The following is a 14,936-nucleotide window of genomic DNA, read 5'->3' as shown; positions in this document are numbered from 1 at the left end:
TGCAGGACTACCGGCCCCCGAGGACCGAGTTTGGACACCACTGTGCTAAACGGAGCACCGGGAGCAGTGTGTGTTTCCGAGTAGCGCTAATGCTAAAGCAAATGTAAATCCCATTGACATGCTAATAAGAAATTAGCATCGACTTCTAGTAGTGATATAACTTATAAAAGTAAAAATAAATGAATAAATAAATACTCTCTAGTAGAGCTGGGCGATATACAGTAAATGGTATCAATTTTGCCGAAGGTAGAGATTTTGTCTCTACCGTCTTCGCGCTGTAGCGCATGTTGGTGACATCATTGCATTAGGGATTTCCCGACTCGCAGATGACGTAAATATGTCGGCGCGCACAATATACCGTTGATGTCGAGTGTCTTTTTCATTTTCTCTAAACCAACAAACGTATCATCTCACAATAAATATCAGGAACCATGCCCGAAGATGTACATTATAAAATGAAGCTACAGCCGGTGCTTTCTGTAGGCGTAAAAATCAGGGTTGAAGAGGATTTGTCAGTAGATAATCTTGAGCAAAAAAATCTATGAACTCATTCACTGCCGCTGACGGCTATAGACATCAAAAATTCATTTGAACTATTAGTTACACATTTTTTTCCATTTTGTGAAAACCTAGAAAAAAATGTATTGTACATTTAGAACAGATATAAAATTTGTGATTAATCTTGAGTTAACTAGTGCAGTAATGTGATTATTAAAAAAAAAAAAAAAAAGAAGAAAAGATTATTAAAAAATTTGGGACGTCAGACGATAAAAAATTTTTAAATTGTAATTAATCACAAATTTTAAATCTGTTATAAATGCACAATAAAAACAAAAGTTTTTTTGTTAACAAAAGTGGAAAAAAATGTGAAACTAATATAGTTCAAATGAATTTTTTACGTCTATAGCCGTCAATGGGAGTGAATGAGTTAATATTTCCTGTTCTTGTTTCACATTTAGTGTCATACAAAATAGTGTGCCGCCATCTAGCGTTCGACAGTGGAATTACACCCAAAATAAACAGACCAAATTAGCGGTACAAAAAAAACGTATTTTGCCAAAAGTCAGCTGTGATCATCTCCAGCTCACCGTCATGAGAACAAGCGCTATAGAAGATGGACGCACGCATGACCGCACTGTAGCGGATGGCGCCTCGGGTCCCGGCAGAGAGCGACCAGTTGCGCGTTATTTCTTGTCACCAGCCACACTCTCGTTTGACACCTTGGGCCGCGTCCCTCTCTTCTCGTGCCAAGAATACTGGCGGAGCGCGGCGTGCCCACCCACCCCGGGAGAACAAACACGATTAAGGGCCCGCCCGTGCCCGTCCCTTGAGGGGGGCGGGCGGCGAACGCTGCCAGCGTCTGTAACTGGAGAAGACGCAGCGTCAACAGCTGCTCAATGTTTGTCCCGCACAAAACAAAACGAGAATACATAACGTAATATGTTAGATTTGAATAAATTATAAAAATAGTCCTGCGATTGGCTGGACCAACCCACGGTGTAGCCGCGGCTAAATCGGATGGGAGGGACGCCAACTCACCTGCGTTCCTAATGAAGACGAGTGAATTAGAAAATAAACAGATGGATAAATTTGAGTTCATGTGAACCTTTTCCATTATTGTTCATCCAATTAGTCGGCTATCCACTTAACTCATTCACTGCCATAAATTCATTTAAAAAAAAAAATTGGGGGCGACAGGCGATTAACATTTTTAATTGTAATTAATCGCATGACTTCACTAGTTAACTCACAGTTAATCACAAATTTTACATCTGTTCTAAATGTACAATAAAAAAAAATCTAGATTTTTATACTCTTGTTAACAAAAGTGGGGAAAAAAATGTTAAACTAATAGAAATAATTTAAATGAATTTTTTACGTCTATAGCCGTCAATGGTAGTGAATGAATTTTTTTTTTAAAAAAGAAAAGAAAACGATATAGAAAATTTGGGGCGTTAGGCGATTAAAATTTTTAATCATAATTAATCGCATGACTTCACTAGTTAACTCAAAATTAATCAAAAAATTCCAATCTGTTCTAAATGTACAATTAAAACAAATCTAGATTTTTATACTCTTGTTAACAAAAGTGGGAAAAAAATATTAAACTAATAAAAATAGCTAAAATGAATTTTTGACTTCTATAGCCGTCAATGGCAGTAAATGAGTTAATATGAAAAAACGGCTCCCATACATTTTGCTCAAAACTGCATGTAATATACAAGGCACGATATAGTCGATAAATTCATGTGATGAAGTAGCATTTTTTTCATGGAACATTTAAGCCAATTTCTCTTAGCCCGTCAATTGAGTTTCACATTAATGCTAGCATTAAGCTAGCTAAACTTTATGTTATCTTTTTTATTTTGTATATATCGATATTTTTATAATATTACACAACAAGGGCACATATCTCGATTTTTTATTTTATTTTTCCCAGTTCACCCAAATTGCGGTGTAGATTTAATCCGGCACGACTGCTGGCGAGTGAATGCAAATCAGCGGTGTTATTTCGTATGGCTGATTTGGGGGTGTGGAGGTTCGAGCGTTTGGGAGCACTGACCGAGGCTCGGTAGTCCGGGATCTTTCCGAGGGGTGACATCATGGGTGTCGGGTTGCCCGTTGTGGCTTTGGCTCCCGGGAGGAGTGAGGGGGTGTCAAAGAGCTCGAGCGGAGACGTGGAGAGTGGAGTGTGTCGTCTCCTTATCGCCCTTCTGTTGCAACGGAAGATAAATTCAATGCTTTTTTTTGGGGGGGGGGGGGGTCTCCAATTGTGCAAAACTATTATGCACTGTATATCGTAAATACGATATAAAACGTATATTGTTAGAGATAGACCGATATGGTTATTTCAGGGCCGACACCGATTATTAGTACTCAAGGACACCAATAACCGATAATTGGAGCCGATATTCATTTTCGCTACGAAGGAAAATATCGGCATCTTTTTTTTTTTAATGACAAACTCCAGTTCTTAAATGTGTTGAATTTTTAAGCATATGTTTATTGAGCAACTTTTAGGATTCGTAAAATATTGGTGTTAAAAAAAAAATCTTAGTCAGTAGACATCTTTGTTTTAAAATTCTAACAAAAAGTTCAGAGATCTCCCAAGGGCCAGTAGCATGTCTTCAAAAGTCAAATAAAAACTTAAACAAATAAATCGCTCCTTGTTGTTTTCTACAGTAAATAAAGTTTTTCAAAATTTAAAGATATCTTTCAGTATTAAAATTTTTACTTACCTTAGTTCAAATTTCAAACAAAAACAGAAGGTGCAGAGAGTTCCCAGGGTCAGCAGCATCTCTTACAACGTTAACTGAAATTTGAAATAAATACTTTCCTGAAATTGACACATTTTTAAATTGAGATATTATCGGCCGTATGATTCTTCAAAAAGACCGATGCCGATATTCGTCAAAATGCTGAAGATCGGCACCGATACTCGACTTTACCGATAATCGGTCTATCCCTATATTGATTTTTTTTTTGTCTATAACAAATTTGTATTTTGACATTTTGATAAACTGAAAAAACAATGCCAGAAAATTGCCATTTATTTCATGTATTAAAAACAACAAAAAACTCAATCGGTATGTAGATCGTACCAACCCGTGATGTAAATTTCTCTGCGTATCGCACACCTCAAGCGTATACTTAAGAAATCTGAATGTCAATTACAATTAAAAACATGAAAAAATAATGTGTGTATATCAATATTGGTTACATGACTGCAACAGATTTTCCTATGGGGGAAAAAAAATGCCGGAAATCCACACAAAAGGGACGTCAACAACAGGTCGCGTCGGACCTCGGAGTTGCCGCTCTGTTTTGAAAGTGTGCCTTTCACTTTGGGGAGGTAAAGACCGAGTCGCATACCAAACGTCCAGCGAGACACTTTGATACTGTAACCCAGCCTCGCCTCCGCCTCCAGACTGCCTGATCTCCACTTCACATGCAGTGCACTTGACACACACACACGAGAACACACACTAGACACACGGAGCGTACCATTCCAGACATGTTTACGCAGACAGAAGTCAGATCCCCGAGAAGGAACCCTCGGGGCTCGTCTTGACCAGAGCGACCGCAGCTATCCCCTTCCTCCTCACATCCCAGCTTGTCCTTTTGAACCCCCCAATGAAGGTTCAATTTAAGGGATTTAACTCCAGCGGAGACCCTCAGGATTCTGTCTCCAACCCCCCTTTCTTTTCTTTTTTTTTTTATTTGCTTGATCTCAGGCAAAAATTTACTGCCTACGGTGATAGGGTTACCGGGAGAAAATCAAGACGGCGTGACGGCGTTCCCACAAGTGTTCGCTCCCTCCCGAGTCCGAAGTGACGTGATTTGCATCCTTACGGCATGCGGTCCAGCAATGTGTACTGAAACACCTTCGGAGTTCCAAGTCTAGCCAGTCGAGGTTACCTGCGGCTTTAGTCAAATAAACACGGCCAACTTTCAACCGCAAAAGTAGGAAAAGCAAGTCCAGCATGAAATCAATCCAAATGTGTGTAGAGTCTAGTGATAGGCCGATGTTTTTTTTCAAGGCCGATACCGATAATTAGTAGCGAAGGAGGCCGATGACCGATATTTGGAGCCGATATTCATTTTCAGTAAAAAGGAAACAAATATTGGCGTGGAAATAAAATAAAATTGAAAAAATTCCAGTTCTGAACTTGAATTTATTGAACAACTTTTTAGATTTGCAAAATTGTCATATTTTATTCTTTAATTTTAAAATACACATTTGTTTTCAAATTCTAACAAAAAGTTCAGGGAGTTCCCAGGGTCATCAGCGCATCTTGAAAAACGTAAATGAAAACTTAAATAAATAGCTCTGTATTAATTGATCTAGTAAATAAAGTTTTCCAAAATTTTGAAATATCTGAATTTTATTTATTTTATTATTATTATTTTTTTTACTTATCTTTGTTATCATTTCAAACAATCACAAAAGGTGCAAAGCGTTCCCAGGGAATGAAAACTGAAAATTCAGCTCCCTAAGGTCCAAAAGTCAACATACGCCTTTAACTTATATACTCCCAGCCATTTTCACAGAAGCAATCACCTTCACCTGTTTTATTGGATTTTGACTGATTTTGAAAATGTATCCTAGCCTGCCTTACGTGCCGAGTTTGCCGCCGCCACCGCACCTGCAATAACAATCCGACCTGTAGCAGGTTAGCTCGGCGCTAGCTTTTTTTTTTTTTTTTTTTTTTTTTTTTTTTTATTGTCATGCGATCCCGGGCTACCTAAAAGCTCTCAGAGCCGCTGATGCAGGCAGACGAAGAGGAAGAGGGGCCCTTCTCGGGTTTGACAGCAGCGGAACGAAAGATGAAGCTTTCAGCAGATGACGGCACGATATCGTATATTGGCTCACGTCAGTTGACACAGTAAAAAAAAAAATGCTTCTAAAAAGTCATTTGGTTTGAACTCCACAATTATTTATATGAGCAAATTAGACATTTTCAAACTTGCCATGTCAATCCCCAGACATAAACCCTAGCTTTTCATAACGGCGCCTGCTGCACGACTCTGGCCAATATTTTGCATTCAGACAGGATATGGGTTCGAATTTCCCGCCCTCTCTCTGCGGATGTGACGTCATGTGCGCATTATGTATGTTGAAGAAGGGAATATGCAGTTTCATTTTTTGGCCACAGGTGGCAGTAGCGATTCTAAATTAAATTTTCTGCGTTCAGTAGCTTGAAATCATTTTTGAAATACAAGAAAAAATTATTTTACCAAGCACAATTGTATTTTTTTTTTAATGAAATCGGAACAGTAACTTAAAAAAATACTTGTATATAAATATATAAATATATACATATATATATATATATATATTTTATATTGATTACATAGCAGTGATTTCATTGTTATATTAATGCAGATTTTTCTATTGAATACAGAGTAGTAGATGGCAAAAATCCATGTATATCATCATTATAATTTATCATCATGATCATATGAATGATTTTATTTTATTTTTTTAACTAGCCAGTTGGGCAATTCTGACTTACCCCTACAAACTCTGCCCGGCAACAAGTGTCCGGCAGCAAAAATATGTGTCAAAGTATTGTAGTTTTCCCAGTACGTGTTTTTCCCGCATACAAACATGATTGATTCTGCATATGTTCACGTTTATTGACTCACCCAAAACGATGTGACGACGCCAGGCACTTCCTCACTTGAACATCTTTTCTCTTCTTGCTCACGTCGGCGTGTATCTGAATGGAAGCAAGTAGAGAAAAGACCGATGAGAGGAAGAATTGGAATTTTCCAGAATGGTAGCAAAAGCAGCGGTTGTCAAAGATGAGTCCGTCAGCTGTAACTTGGGGGGTCTGAAAATTAATTTGCAATTAATTATTCATTTGTATCATTTCTCTATGTTGAGCGCGATTGACTCCACGATTCCATGAAGTTTGCGAATCTCTGCACTCACGGCTGCGGGCGGGAGAGCAAAAACACCCAACCTTGACTCCATTTTATGTTTAAAAAAAATAATAAAAATCCTGCTGAGTCACAGCTGTACGAACACTGCAAAGACTGTTACATGGTTCGGCTCAGGCAGGTTGACTCAGACGGAGGCCGGGTGGTCCCGCTGTGGTCCCGCTGACATGTGCTCTCTAAATGAAGCGAGAGCATAATTATGGGCTGACACCAGCACGCTACCTGAAAACCCGGTCCCAAAGTCTGTTTGGGTTAGAGTGTGTGTTTGCACACTAAATTGGGTCCGATGCAGTCATAATATTTACTTTACTGCCTCATACTTTAATATGCACACTCAGGAAAGCATAATCAGAGCAAAAAGTTTTTTAGCTGATATTAATTCAGTGTAATTAGACGGAAACCGACATGTTACTTGAAGTGACGCCGAGTGGATGTAAAGCTGAAGTTTACGGTGCTGCTGTTTGTAGAACAAAGTCTTCAATATCCCAAAATTATAGATTGAAATACATAAAAAAATTTGAACCCATGTGGAGAACTCCAGCAGTGCAAAGTAAGCAAGATTTTAAAGTGATGCAAATGAAACTTGTTGCTATGCAGAGAGAGGGCCTCGGCCCTCGAATCTTGCCCTGGACTTGGTCTAGTCCCTTAAAAGTCATTGTACTAATTTGGTCAATGCCCTTAAACTTTGGCCTCGACTTTGTCTCTGCCCCTCAAATGCCTTTTTCTTAGGATTGTACAGGGCCCTTAAGTACTGGAAATGACTTTGTCTTAGTTCCTTAAAGTCTTGGTCTCTGCCCCCTTTGAACTAGTCCCTAAAGTTCTGGTAATGACTTGGCCGACTTTGTGTCTCTGCCCCTTAAATGTGTTTTTCGATGAGATTGTAAAGAGCCCTTATGTCCTGGAAATGACTTGGTCTCAGTTCCTTAAAGTCTTGGTCTCTGGCCCTTTGTCCAAGTCCCTAAAGTTCTGGTAATGACTTGGCCGACTTTATGTCTCGCCCTTAAATGTCTTTTTCTTGCAATTGTCCGGGCCCTTATGTCCTGGAAATGACTTGGTCTCAGTTCTTTAAAGTCTTGCTCAAGACTTGGTCTCTACCTCTTTGTCCTAGTCCCTAAAAAGTCCTAGTAATGACTTGGCCGACTTTGTCTCTGTCTCTTAAATGTATTTTTCTTGAGCCCTTAAGTCCTGGAAATGACTTGGTCTCAGTTCCTTAAAGTCTTGGTCTCTGGCCCTTTGTCCTAGTCCCTAAAAAGTCCTGGTAATGACTTGGCCGACTTTGTCTCTGTCCCTTAAATGTATTTTTCTTGAGCCCTTAAGTCCTGGAAATGACTTGGTCTCAGTTCCTTAAAGTCTTGGTCTCTGGCCCTTTGTCCAAGTCCCTAAAGTCCTGGTAATGACTTGGCTAACTTTGTCTCCACCTCTTAGAAAAAGACATTTCTCTTTCTTGGGATTGTCCTGGAAATGATATTGTCTTAGTTCCGTAAAGGCTTGGTCTTTGCCCCTTTGTCCTAGTCCTTAAAGTCCTGGTTATGACTTGGTTGACTTTTTTCTTAAAAGCCTTAGAAATGAGTTGGTCTCACTCCTTAAAGCCTTTGTCTTGACCTGACTCACTAACCATTAAATGTCTTGGTTTTTAACAGGCTCAGCTCCTTAAGTCTTAGTCATGATTGCGACCTGATCTATACTCCTGAAAACTATTGATTTTAAAGGTCTTCATTCAAAATGTTGGCTTTGGACCCGTGAAACATTGGTCTGGACCATGCATTTTACTCCATCAAATTTCGGTGCAAACAGGTCTCACATGATAAACATAAAGGCACACATTTCTGGCATCCCTCACAGTTATGAGTTATCTCCATCATAAATCCTCACACGAATTTGCTGACAGCAGGCGACAGTCACGCGGAGTCCAACATCAAGTGGCGGTAATGGGGCCATAAAGAGAGCGTTTATCTCACACATAGAGACGATTACCGTCCTCTGTGGGCAGACTTGGACCATTTTATTTCTCACAGTAGCCCAGCATGGCATACTGAGGATCTGTGCCGGGGGTGGCCTAAGCACATTTTGCTGTTTATGACGGCTCAGGCAGAGGCAAGTCCGCTGCTCCACGAGAAGGAATGAGAATTAAATGATACTGCGCTGCACCAATTGACTGCGATATCACACCATCTGCTGGGATTCGAATTTCAATAAGTCTGGTCTCTTGAAAACACTTAAAAGTGTAGACTTGGTCCATAACTACTTGAAAAAAAGTTGGAGAAAAAAAAGCATTGGTTTTGCTCTGGGTGCCTTTAAGTCTTGGTATCTAACATTGGTCTTGGCACCTGAAAATTTTGGTTTCAGAGTCTTAAGTTCAAGGTCTTGACTTGGTCTTTCAGCTTCTCAAAAGTATTGGTGTAAACTTAGGCCATGGACTTAAAAAGTTTTGGCCTCTGGGTCTCAGCTCGTTTACGATCGCTTTTTAGACTTTGCTCCAAGTTTTAGTTTTCACTTGATCTAGACTCATTAACCCTGGAGAACCCAAGAACCCTTTTCTTCTTTGGAAAATTATGAATTATACATTAAATGACTGCTATAAGTTCACTGAACACCAAAATATATGTTTTTTCAATTTTAATCCTTTTTTTTTTAAACTAGCTCAGAGTTGCTAATTTATCAAAAAATATATATATAAACCATACTCCTAGGCATTCCGCAACATGATACGAAATAGATTAACAAAAAAAAAACACAATTTTACCATCTGATGGTTTGCTGAGAAGATGGTTTTGTTTGGATTGATTTCCAGCTTCCAGTTGGCAGCCATCTTGTCACCACCACTCTGGCTCATGTAAGTGCAATATTCATCCACTAGATGGCCCCATGCAGGGGTCAGAAGTGGCACTCTGGACTTTTGAAGTTAAATTTGTAAAAAAAAAAAAAAAAAGGTATTTGTTATTTGAGTAGTAGAATTTATAGGGGCCAAATTTGACCCCGTGGGTTCTCCAGGGTTAAATTCTTGGTCGAGGATTGACCATACGTTGCTTTCTTTCACGTCGAGTCAACAGACCCTCGTCTTTGATCATTTAGAAAAACACGACTCCTGTCATGCGGTTTATTTTACGGACCTAATCGGTAATCGTGTCCAGCAGAATGTCAATTAGCGCGCCGCTTTTGGAGGCCAACACACACTCACCGGTTTATGCCAAAATCTATAACTTCCACTACCTCGGCTGAAAGAAAATGAACACCCAGTCTGGTGGGATCGATACAGCTTTTAGCTTTTGGATATCACTTTCGTCACATTGCTGTCAAAGTGAAACCACTCTAGAGTCAATGTGATACCTGTCAATAGAGTGCAGACATAATAGCCCTCTTTTTTCGGATCATTTTTTTAAACGTAAAAAAAAAAGACAGTTAAGGAGCTTCCTATCAAGTTATCAGATTAACATAATTTATTAAATGGAGCTCATGTGTCTGATGTTTTGTGATTGAAATGGTCGGACCAAATTTCAAGCTTTGGGGTTCAAACCGTGGACTTACGGTTTCTTACACATCTTGGTCATAACTTAGTTCATCTCCAGTCGTGGTTTCTTGACTTTGACGCAACCCCTTAAAAATGTTGGCGTGGACTTGGTCTTGGCTGAAAGATTTGCGCTTAGGTCTTGGTTTTGATTTGGTCTCATCTTGTTTTTGCCTCAATCTCGACTTGATTCTTGACAAGAAATCCTGACTCCAAACACTCCTCCCGCGTAGTGACTCATCTTTTCAATCTTCGGTCCACTCTCCCGCATGTTGTCAAGCTTCCAGGTTGACGAGCAGAGCAGCTTTAAGTCATTGCCGCCCGTTTTCTGCTTTTGTTTCTTATCCAGCACTTTTGGGAAGAAAACTGTTGACTTCTAAACAGCAGATGGCCGGAGCAGGTAACCCGTGCGCTTCCTTGTTAATGGGAAGCAGCGTGGACTTTGCATAACACCGCGGGGCTCCGAGGCAAAATCCACAATGAGAGCGTTCGCAAAAAAATGGCGACCGAGTCCTCGTCAAAGGAGACGCTCCTTCCTATGAGCGTTTTAACTCTTTGACTGCCAGACGTTTTCAGAAAAAGGATGCCGTGGGTGCCAGCCTATTTAAGCATTTTGACTGATCTTTTGACTGATCTTTCAAGGTCCACAGAAAATTATGTGTTTGGACTATGGAAACACACATACTACCAAATGAAAGATTGGACTCTCATCTTTCATCAGAAAAAAAAGTTTGTTTCTACCTTATTCCGTTTTTGAGTAATCAACAATAGAAAATGGTTAGTTTCACCTGTTTTGAAACAAACGTCTTTTAACGTCTTTGGCACTCCTCCATAGGATTTTACTAAACGTTATTTAACGTTTTTGGCAGTCAAAGAGTTAATACTTGACAACCATCACATTTCACCGAGGATCGGTCATCAGTTCAATCCTCGACCCAAAACAAAACAATCAATTGTGGCTCCATTTGACTCACAGCACGCGTTGGCCCCAATGCAAGCGGACAGAAACCGTCAAAAGTGAATACGAGTCTACAACCAAATAACGAATGGGCTCGTTCCTGGCCACCGTCAACACACGCACGCGTACACACAGTTCAATATGCACTCCAAGCGTGTGGTCGACCTCAAATTGCCGCCTGGCCACGCACACGCTCACTCCACATGCCATCCCTGCCACGTAAGCGTCATTCAGCCCCCATTACTTTTGCCAGGGGCCAGCGGTGGGTTTTTTGATCACTCTGGGGGTCTCCTATTAGTCTCGATCCCTCCCTCGGGTGCATCCCCAGAGGTAAATTTGTTGACGTGATCAGAGTCAAATTTGTTTGCGCACTGTTGGCTCCGTACCCAAGAAGTCCAATACTTTAAAAGAAATCTAAATAATCCTGACTTTTTTTGATGGTTCTGGTCTTGGCCTTTTAAAGTCTTGGTCTTAATGTGGATCTGGAAAAGGAAAAAAAAACACTTGCTGGAGACAATCCAACCTGATTTGGGGTGAGAGGTGGAGTAACCCTGGGATTGGCCACCAGCCAATCACAGGGCACAGATAGACAATCACAAGCACATTGATATGGAGAATTTAGAGTCTTCAGTGAACCAAAAATAACTTTGGGTACACCCTGGATTGGTCGCCAGTTAAGTGCAGGGACCAACCATTCACAGCTCCAACTTACATGGGTTCAAAGAAGGTGCCATGCGTGTTTTGGGAAGGAAATCAGAGTAATCCATTTGAACCCAGAACATCTAGACTGCGAGGCATGCTACCTGCTTTAATTATAATTGCATGCTTTGACATTTTCCGTATGATGCAGTAGAGTGTGACGATGAAAAATGGGTAGTTGTTTTTGACTCATATTGTATGCAGGTGTACCTAATGTTGTGGTCAGTGGGTGTTGACTTGATTTGCATCTCGTATTAGTTGAGCTTGTTATTGAAACATGAAAACTCAACACATATTGGACTATTACCTCGAATTGATGCCTTGTATACAGATTTACACAATATTTTGTTTTTACCATCATCTTCATCATCATCATCATCATCATCATCATCATCATCATCAAACTCACCTTTCCGCTGTCTCCAACGAACAAGCGACCGCGTCCATTCACATTCTCATCACAAACACTCCCGGCGAGTCTTCTTACCTTCTTACTGTCGCAGGGAAAATGTCCGACCGGGACTTAAAAAGTGGTGTCAACACACACGAGTCCCGCTTCGTCCTCCGTGTTGTGTAGGCAAGAGTTGTCGAGACTCGAGAGGAGTCCAGCAGCTGCGTTTGCTTGACTTCTTCGAGCCTGAGTGTCAACTGGCGTCTTTTTCCCGCTGCAACAGCGACAACCTACGGCGACTTGGAGAAGTGCAAGTACAACTGTGGCAAACGTTCTGCCTTACCAAATAGGACTTTAATAAGGTAACTTCATCTTTACAATATAAGATGAATTATTATAAACACAAAAAAAAAATCATTTTTGTTTGCTGTCAAAATTCTGTTAGCGGTACTGACTTGTTTCTCATTTTGAAGTTAAAATATTAAATCAGCACTTATTTATAAAGTGCAGTTTTCCACCACTACAAAAAAAAAAAGGTTGCGGGTTGTTTTCATTCCATGACTAAGACCAAAAGTGCGTCTGCAACTGTGAGCACTCCATTGTTCTACTGTAGTTTCACTTGGTCTTTATCACTTCAAGTTTGGCCTTGACTATATATGTGACATATGTACGCACACTTGCACAGTGTTATCTTTGCTGCTGTTTTCCATGCGTTGATAATATAAAATATGAATAATGCAGGGTATGAGATGAACCCTGCAGTCGCAAAAGTAAGATTTTGCTTTTTTTTTTTACACCACAGGACCACCACACGACAAAAAAACACAACACAAAGTATTACATAAAACTGGTTTTATTGCATTGATGAAAATGTGCAAGGCGCATGAAACATGGCAGTTTTAAGAGGAATATATTAAAATTGTTTTGTGATAATACAAGAATTGAGGATGGAATAAGTTGATCATCATTGAGGGAAAATCCATTTGTTGATATGGTATGGGTATTACTCTGACCAAAAATTGGGCAATAAAATTTACTAAGAGATTAAATAACATTTAAAATGGAAAAATATATTATAAAATAATACTAAAAAAACACACACAATCATCTGGTGTTTTATTCCAAATAAATGATGTTTGTGTGTTTAGTCTGTTACTATATAATATATAATAGCACATCAAAATCCCACTTTTTGTGACCCCTGAGAGGCTGGATACATCCTCGCGCCGTCATATCCTGTTGTGTGGGAAACCAAAATGCCCCCATATTAAAATTGAACCAAGAACCTTAAGAGAAGGCTGAAATGCATTTATAAATTGCAAGAAAATGGAAAGGGGGGAAAACAACAGACCCGTTATTACTCAACCAGTATACACATACATGGAAAGTTTCTTTAAATATGTAGCATTTGATTGCCAAATGAATTTAGATATTGTTGGAAAATGTTGCAGGGAAGGGTCAGATGTTGACCGTGTGGGCATGTTTCTTGCACAAAGGCTTGTCCTTCTTGGAGAAGAAAGGTTGACCTTCCAGATTGGCGGTGCACACCTGGAGAAGAGAGAGAGAGAGAGAGAGAGAGAGAGAGAGAGAGAGAGAGAGAGAGAGAGAGAGAGAGACACGCGTACGCAAGACGCCTTTGTTGTTATACGGTTCAGATACTTGGGTTAGGGTTAGTAGCGGCGGGACTGTGAGTATGACCGTTTCGAATGAAATTCCGCCAAGCGATTACATGCTTGCATGCAAATACAGTGGGCATAAAAAGTCTACACACCCCTGTTTAAATACCAGGCTTGCGATATAAAATAAGACCAAACCGAATCATTTGAAAACTTTTTCCACCATCAATGTGACCTATAACTTCTGCAATTCAACACGATTGAAAAAAAAGAATAATTCAAGAGGGGAAATAAAAATAAAGAGCTGAGATAATGTGGTTGCACAAGTGTGCACACCCTCTTAAAACTGAAGATGTGGCTGTGTTAAAAATGATTCAATCACATTCAAACTCATATTAAATAGGAGTCAGCAGACACCTGCCACTAATTAATCCCAAATAATATTTCGCTGTTCTAATAGGAAATCACAATCATTAGTCAGGTTTCCATCCAAATGTTTCAAAATTTCAAAGCGAATTTTGTGAAAATGCGCAAAACGGACATGCGACTTTATGCCCGTTTCCATCTGTTCTTCTTTTGGAAATATTGAGAGGGGACTCCGCCGCTGTAGGTGGCGCTATACACCATAGAGATGTGATCCACCAGTAATTTAAAAGAAGAAGAAGAAGACCAGGAAGCAACTGCGCCGTGCGATGACGTCGTATTTTCGAGTTTTCTTTTGTAATTCTTGATAAAACCGTAGCGTTTTGTTTGTTTTCCATCTAAAGTTTAATTATATTCGTTTTTTTTAATTAATTAATTTAATTTAATTGGTCCCTTATTCGAATTTCTAGCGTTTCCATTCAGTTTTATTTTCACATTTCTTGAAAGTTCAAATAAAAATGAGTGGATGGAAACCCCAACTATTGACTGCCCATTAATCATATTTCTTGTTTTGTTTGAGGTGTAAATAACTCAAAATAATGGCACACGTACAATTTAAAAAAAAAAAAGTTTTCTTTCTTCTTCTTCTTAAAAAAAAAAAGAGGTAGCATTGAAGATCAATGGATAAGGTCATTATAATAATTATAATATAATTGTAGGAACATGCATGAAGAAGGCAATTGTATTTTATTTTTTTTCTTCCTTGTTGGTATTTTCAACGTATTCACGAAATATCAACAAATTCATGTAATTTAGAATGCTTATTTATTATCCTCTGTAAAGCGCTTTGTGACAGCCAAGGCTGTTTGAAAGCGCTACATAAATAAAGATGACTTGACTTTCTTTTGTTATGCTTTCAGTTCCTATTCCAGGAAACTGTGCTTTAGCTGAGTGGAA

At 39.5% G+C, this 14,936-nt stretch overlaps 2 protein-coding genes across 6 annotated transcripts in view; both read right to left on the bottom strand.

Annotated features, from left to right (window-relative positions):
* Positions 1-12,251, bottom strand: part of bmpr1bb (bone morphogenetic protein receptor, type IBb) — a 32,266-nt gene extending 20,015 nt beyond the window's left edge. For 2 of the 3 annotated variants that reach the window (XM_077542714.1, XM_077542716.1), the window contains exons 1-2: positions 12,097-12,251; positions 6,151-6,224 (exon numbers count right to left, since the gene is read on the bottom strand). The gene's annotated coding sequence lies outside the window, so the exon portion shown is untranslated. Of the gene's footprint in view, positions 1-3,239; positions 3,314-6,150; positions 6,225-12,096 lie in introns of all 3 variants that reach the window. The other variant, XM_077542715.1, reaches the window with a different exon arrangement.
* Positions 12,252-12,839: 588 nt separating this feature from the next.
* Positions 12,840-14,936, bottom strand: part of pdlim5b (PDZ and LIM domain 5b) — a 42,974-nt gene continuing 40,877 nt past the window's right edge. For all 3 annotated transcript variants that reach the window (XM_077586155.1, XM_077586156.1, XM_077586157.1), the window contains exon 13: positions 12,840-13,548. In XM_077586155.1, coding sequence (XP_077442281.1) covers positions 13,459-13,548 — 90 coding nt within the window. In that variant the 3' untranslated portion in view covers positions 12,840-13,458. The remainder of the gene's footprint in view (positions 13,549-14,936) is intronic.

This window comes from Vanacampus margaritifer, chromosome 14 (genome assembly GCF_051991255.1).
Source record: "Vanacampus margaritifer isolate UIUO_Vmar chromosome 14, RoL_Vmar_1.0, whole genome shotgun sequence".
NCBI lineage: Eukaryota > Metazoa > Chordata > Actinopteri > Syngnathiformes > Syngnathidae > Vanacampus > Vanacampus margaritifer.
Note: the sequence above shows the minus strand (reverse complement) of the source record. Positions and strands in the feature narration are given on the sequence as shown.